Consider the following 6,774-nt stretch of genomic DNA (forward strand, 5'->3'; position numbering starts at 1 on the left):
GGTGGTTGTGTCAGAAATAGACAGGGGAAGAAGCCGCCAACGAGGCCAAGGTGGGATTTAATTTGTAGGGTCATGGTGGATATGCAAAGGACCGTCATCTTCCTTTTTTTAAATTTTTTTAATTCAAGTATTCCTTTTAGGGGAACACAAGATAAACAATTTTTTGCAGTTCTTTGCCAATTCATTTGTCAACAGCTTCTTTTCATGAACTTCTCAAAATGTCAGACTTTTGTTTCCCATACAAGGATAAAACAATGTGCATTTTTACAGGTGGGGCTAATCATAGTAAATTAACAAAAGAAGAGCTTACGTTATAATTAATCCAGATTATTGAACTTCTGTAAATGAAATTTCATATAAATTGTGGATAAACAGAATACAGAACGCATGAAGTCTTTTAGTATATATGTTCTTCCATTTTATAGCAGACCTTGTTGGGCTAAAGCCGCTAAACTAACATGGTGTATTATTGTTCATTTTGGTGCAAATCGGCATTGTTTTTCCAAGAATATTTCATCATTAGTACTAATATTTATACCTTACAAGTAACTTCTTAATCTTTTCAACTACATATATCGGACTTTGTTCGCACACCGAACACATTCAGGCAGGCAGAGTCAGGATTGAAGTCAACGGGAATTAGAGTCGAACTCAAGACGGAATGTATTTTTTGAACCCTTCGCTAATGCACTGAAAGCTTTCCTTATATTAGTTCAACAATTCCTCAAAAAAAAAAAAAAAAAAAAAAAAAAAAAAAAAAAAAAGATATACCGGTGCACAATGTAAATTTCTGGTAAAGAAGATTCATTGACCACTTTGTACCAATGTGGCCCAGCCATTGCATCTAGGCAATGCAAAAGCTGCAATATTCACTCTTATTGATCTATAGTCGGATGCAGCTATGGTAGAAGTACTGTAGGATGCAATAATACATAAAATAATCATGCATTTCCCTTCTTCATGATTAGTACAATAATTTTGTTCTATAATTTTTTGGCAGTAGAAGTTGGTTGACAAATGTCAATCAATTCACGTGAAGATTGAGAGAAGAACATGTTTTTGTTACTCATTATAAATGCCAACATTTACCTACTCCTATTCAATTTAAAACTAAACAGAAACACAAGATGTAAAGTAGTAGAAAGACTGGCAATCATATCATTACACCAGTTTATTCAAAAAGTAGTCAAAGTTTCACATATAACTGAGGATTTTGAGTAAAATAAGTGACATAAATGAGAGCTAACAAAGTAGGTTTACAGATAGAAAAGAGATTTGGTGTACAGTTGGAGACCTCATTAAATGATGATAATGGCGTTTTATGCCTGTGACCACCCATTGCTCAAAATCTATTTTAATTTTACAAAAATCACCTTTCAGATTTTTCAGTCTTTCTGTCATTCATTAAAAATCAAGACCATGGGACCTAAACTCATGTGAGGACCTTAATTACGTGCCAGTGAGAGAGTCACAAAAACCAGACTTTCTTTACATCTAGGGAAGTAATAAGTACTATAAATATACCCTTTCGTCAGTTGAGACAAACACACTCAAGAATTCATAACTTACTTTTTTTTGTTATGTACAAGATGGGGCTTCAGTCCCTTTGTGGCAGAGTCTTTCTAGGACTATTCCTGTCTTTACTACTCTGTAGTTTCTGCATTGCTGATGACAAGACAATAAAGGTGGTTGGTTTTGGAGAATGCGCTGATTGCAAAGAGAGTAACATAAACACCATTCATGCACTCTCAGGTACTTTCTATAATTTAATATGAGTGCATGTCAACTGTTTTACTATGTATACGGGCAAATTTTTGCCCTTTCTTTAATTAAATTTGTTACTTAATCAAAAAATTAAAAAAAAACTGTCTCACAATGAACGGGTGACGGAATGAACTATTGTCTCTTGATATGGTAGAGTTGAGTTAAGCCCAATGTTCATTTTCCAGACATGATATCAGAGTAAGGCTCATCCCAGTTATTGTATTCTCCAATGTTGGGTCACACATTTTCTTGTCCATGCTCCAGAGTTCTGGTCTCGAGCATGCAAGAGTATAACGTGTCACTCATTGGTTGACAAATGGCTATTGTCTTTTTATATGATTTTTAAAGATCCTCACTTATTGAGCTAGTTTTTTGACTAAGTTATGTTCAAAGTTCATTTTCTTAATGTGTCTAAAAATTTCTTAGTAGATTTCCATAACAACGTTATATTATTGGTTTCAGGGCTTCATGTAAGCATTGACTGCAAGCTTGAAAATGGAGAGATCAAAACAAGGGGTGAAGGACAGCTTGACAGAGATGGCAAGTTTGAAGTATCACTTCCTAAGGAGATGATGAAAGATGGCAAGCTAAAAGAAGAATGCTATGCCCAATTACACAGTGCATCAGCTGCACCGTGTCCAGCGCACAATGGCATTGAATCCTCCAAGATCGTAACCATCAAAACAGATGGAGAACACACATTGAAACCAGCTGGAAATCTTAAGTTCTCAACACCCTTGTGCACTTCAGCTTTCTTGTGGCCTTACTTCAAGTACCCACCATTGCCAACGTTGCCACCTTTCCCAAAAGATCATCCTTGGAAGAAGAAATTCCCTAATTTGCCACCATTGCCCCCATTGCCACCATTGAAACACTGGGGCCACCCTTTTCCTCTTCCCCCTCTTCCTCCCATTTTTAAAAAGCCATGTCCCCCTCCAGCCGTTCCAGTTTACAACCCAACACCAAAGCCCACACCAGAGCCACCAGTAGTAACGCCACTTCCTCCTCCAGTTCCTACTTACAACCCTACACCAAAGCCCACACCAGAACCACCAGTAGTAAAGCCACTTCCCCCTCCAGTTCCCGTTTACACACCAAAACCAATGCCTCCTCCTGTTCCTGTTTACAAACCAAAACCAATGCCACCTCCGGTTCCCGTTTACACACCAAAACCAATGCCTCCTCCTGTTCCCGTTTACAAACCAAAACCAATGCCACCTCCGGTTCCCGTTTACAACCCCAAACCGGAGCCACCAGTAGAGAAGCCTAAGCCTCCACCAGTTCCTAACTACAAACCAAAACCAAAGCCTCCTCCAGTTCCCGTCTACAAGCCCAAACCAGAGCCTCCAGTTAAGAAGCCATGCCCCCCTAAAATGCCAAAACCAAAGCCTCCTCCAGTTAAAAAGCCATGCCCCCCTAAAGCGCCCACTTACAAACCCAAGCCCAAACCAGAGCCACCAGTAGTAAAACCACTTCCTCCTCCAGTTCCAGTTTACAAGCCACCAGTAGTGAAGCCACTTCCTCCACCAGTTCCAGTTTACAAGCCACCAGTAGTGAAGCCACTTCCACCACCAGTTCCAGTTTACGAGCCACCAGTAGTAAAACCTCTACCACCACCTGTTCCAATTTACAAGCCACCATTCTACAAAAAGCCATGCCCACCACTTCCACCTTTCCCTAAAGCTCCTCCATTCCACCATCCATTCTTCCCACCACTTCCTCCTAAAGTTCCTCACCCATAGACCAAAACATTAAATTGAAGAGTTCCTTTGGGTGCATGTAGGGCTGTATCTTTTTTCGTGCAGCCTTTGAAAATTATTTGCAATTTATGAAATAAGATTAAAAGAAGAAACATTCAAGAGATATAATGCTTGAGAATGTGAAAGGAAAGCATCAGAGAAATAGGGAAGTTCATGGGGTGGTTTGTTTAGTTGAGTTTTCATGCAAATTAATGTTTGTATATCTTCAAGTGAATCATGGTCCGGTGAATAATCGTGGTATGCTAGTAGTGTATACGTTCAAGAACGGATCTTTTTACTTTCTTGTTATGTTATTGGTTTTTACTCATTCATGGAAATCTGTACTAGTGATCTCTTTTTTAATATACTGTTGGCTTTTGTTATTCACGTAAACTTGTAACTGGTCCTTTCTTTATATATTATTGGTCTTTGTTATTCATGGAAACTTGTACTAGTCCTCTTCTTCTTCTGGACAAGCAATGGGTGAACTACAAAGACTTCTCCTTTAAGAAAATCTCTTTTTTAATCTGAAAACTATAATAATCCTATCCCACTCTAATGCTACAAAGTTAATAGTGTCAATATTATAAGAATACTTTGTAGAGCATAATAATCCATAGTACCAGTAATATCCAGTGATCATTGGCGATAGAGATGACACCTCTGCTGTTTCTATCAATCTTTATCATAATCATTGCTCGCTTAAATGCTCATTTTCCGTTGCTATAAAGAGTCAAATTAATTACTACTAATATAGCAACTTCCACGGCGACCGACATTTTCCATTAAATGCGTGCGTACCTACTTGTTAGCTAAAATATCAAACTTCCTATCATTAGCAATCGATGATTAAGCAATTAACATAGAATAATTCATTAGCTTTGGGTACTACTCCTAATCAATATCATTCAATTTGTCGAGCCATAATATCAAACTTCCTAGGAGTACCTTTTATACCAGTGTCAGTCTTAACTATAAGTATTTAAGTTCTAATTTTTCGTAACACTTGATCTTAAGTTCTCCATGGGACTTCTAACTTATTACTATTATTAAATTTTTTTTGTTGCTTTCGTTTGAGAAATTGCGCACATGAATTAGAAGAGCAAAAAGATCGCAAACAGTTTATAATTATGTGAATACTCTTCTAGCACAAATTAATAAAACAGAAAAAGTAAAAAACTTTACCAGAATCGAAGTGATCAACAATGCAACATTTGGATTCCCTGCACACACTTAAAACCCAATAAAACGTTTGGGTCCATCATGCAAAAAGTCCTTGGGCTTTGTAAATGGGCCTTATAGATATTGACCCCCTTTAAAATGGGCCCATTAGCATCCCTGACGCATATATCACGTGATTAGTCATATCACTAACTAACTACGGTAAACTTTTCACCAACCACGGTAACCTTTAACCCAAGTCCTTTCTCTATCAGACTCTCCAAGATCCTGACACCTGTTCCATCGAACTTATGTTATGCCTACCATAAGTTCTTTAAAAGCGCGGTACATAACTTGGGAAACATTATATGTGAAAAATTATAAAATTTATAGTCCGCGAAAAAAGTTATTCAGCTTGAGGGACCAAAAAATAAAGACAAGCACAAAATAAGGATAAAAGTGCAAATGATCCCGTTTGGATTCATCATGCAAAAAGGATTTGGGCTTGGGCCTGTATATTTTTCCTTCTTTATGTGACCCTTTGCACCACTGACCGACTGAAGAGTATATCACGTGATTAGCCATATCCCTAACTAACCATGGTAAACTTTTCACCAACCACAGTCACTTTTAACCCAAGCCCTTTCTTAATCAAACTCTCCAAGATCCTGACTCCTGTCCCATCCAACGGCCACAAATATTCTTCCATAAATAATCCCCTTTCACATCTTCCTATATAACCATCCCTCTCGCTTAACCCTAAGCACAAAAAAAAAAACCTTACTGTAAATCTTGAGTTGAAAAAAATATCTAGTATGGCAAATCCAAAGGTTTTCTTTGACCTAACCATCGGTGGGGCCCCTGCTGGTCGTGTTGTGATGGAACTCTACGCCGACACAGTTCCCAAGACAGCTGAGAATTTCCGTGCACTTTGCACCGGTGAGAAAGGTGTTGGAAAGATGGGGAAACCTTTGCACTACAAGGGGTCAACTTTCCATCGTGTGATTCCAGGTTTCATGTGTCAGGGTGGCGACTTTACTGCTGGAAACGGTACAGGTGGTGAGTCAATCTATGGTGCTAAATTTGCTGATGAGAACTTTGTAAGAAAGCATACTGGACCTGGTGTGCTTTCTATGGCTAATGCTGGACCTGGGACTAATGGTAGTCAGTTTTTTATCTGTACTGCTAAGACTGAATGGCTTGATGGGAAACATGTTGTGTTTGGTCAAGTTGTTGAAGGATTTGATGTGATTAAGAAGGCTGAAGGTGTTGGATCTAGCTCTGGAAGGTGCTCCAAGCCTGTTGTTGTTGCTGACTGTGGTCAACTTTCCTAGATCTGAACGTTGATGATGATCTAGTTTTATTATTATCAGTCTTTGTCGTTTTTAATTTTAATCTATCGTTACTGCTTTGTTTGGGTCGGGTCGGGTCGGGTCGAGGTCTAGGGTTGTGATGTAATTGGTTGTGGTTTTGCTTCTACCAGTTGATGTTTAATCTTATGACTACAATTAAATAAGATTATAATAGATTTCCTGCTAATCTCTCATATTTCGGTTGAATGTTCTTCTTTTTGTTTTTGATCTAAAACTATTGATTGACTTTTTAGGCATAAGAATTTTAACCAGATTTATTTTTGTTATTTTGCTGAAAAATAAGTGTTTTAAGTTTTTTTATTTTTATCCAAACACGATTAAAAAAAATTTATCCAAACGTCATTATTTTGTTGTTTTCTTTTGGCCGATAAAGATGCGACCGACCGACTTTTGACCGAGATGGTTCGTGTGAATTGATTTTGTCAGTCTTTTGCATAAGCTTTATGAGTTGTGGGTCCCACTTTTTGGAGCGATATTTATGGATCAAAATGAGTGGTGAGTATTGTGAGGGTCCACAATTGCAGGATGAGGCGCACCACCAGCGTGTACTAGTACTAAATAAACTACGTAATTTGCCTCAATTCTTACGCTTTCAAGTTTATTTGATAAAAAATAATGAATGGCGTCATTAAACTTTCGAATGATTCTTTCTAATATCTGAATATGAAAGATAAAAGAAAATATAGATCCTTATTAAAAGTTAATATTCCAACGTGAAATAGAAGATTTGACATTAT

The 6,774-nt window shown here is 37.7% G+C and overlaps 2 protein-coding genes across 2 annotated transcripts; both read left to right on the top strand.

Moving 5' to 3' along the window:
* Positions 1-1,539: 1,539 nt before the first annotated feature.
* On the top strand, positions 1,540-3,890 carry LOC132599289 (proline-rich protein 4). Its single transcript, XM_060312594.1, has 2 exons — positions 1,540-1,752; positions 2,227-3,890. Exons 1-2 carry the CDS (start codon positions 1,581-1,583, stop codon positions 3,504-3,506), a joined length of 1,452 nt encoding a protein of 483 aa, XP_060168577.1. The 5' UTR covers positions 1,540-1,580; the 3' UTR covers positions 3,507-3,890.
* A 1,524-nt stretch (positions 3,891-5,414) lies between these two features.
* Positions 5,415-6,203, top strand: LOC132599290 (peptidyl-prolyl cis-trans isomerase-like). Its single transcript, XM_060312595.1, has one exon. It carries the CDS (start codon positions 5,480-5,482, stop codon positions 5,996-5,998), a length of 519 nt encoding a protein of 172 aa, XP_060168578.1. The 5' UTR covers positions 5,415-5,479; the 3' UTR covers positions 5,999-6,203.
* Positions 6,204-6,774: the final 571 nt, after the last annotated feature.

The sequence above is a fragment of the Lycium barbarum genome, chromosome 6 (genome assembly GCF_019175385.1).
Source record: "Lycium barbarum isolate Lr01 chromosome 6, ASM1917538v2, whole genome shotgun sequence".
In the NCBI taxonomy this organism is placed as follows: Eukaryota; Viridiplantae; Streptophyta; class Magnoliopsida; order Solanales; family Solanaceae; genus Lycium; species Lycium barbarum.

Coding starts and splice junctions, on each gene's coding strand:
- LOC132599289 (XM_060312594.1), top strand. CDS start 1,581: ATGTACAAGATGGGGCTTCAGTCCCTTTGTGGCAGAGTCTTTCTAGGA. Junction 1,753..2,226: donor CACCATTCATGCACTCTCAG/GTACTTTCTATA, acceptor TATTGGTTTCAG/GGCTTCATGTAAGCATTGAC.
- LOC132599290 (XM_060312595.1), top strand. CDS start 5,480: ATGGCAAATCCAAAGGTTTTCTTTGACCTAACCATCGGTGGGGCCCCT.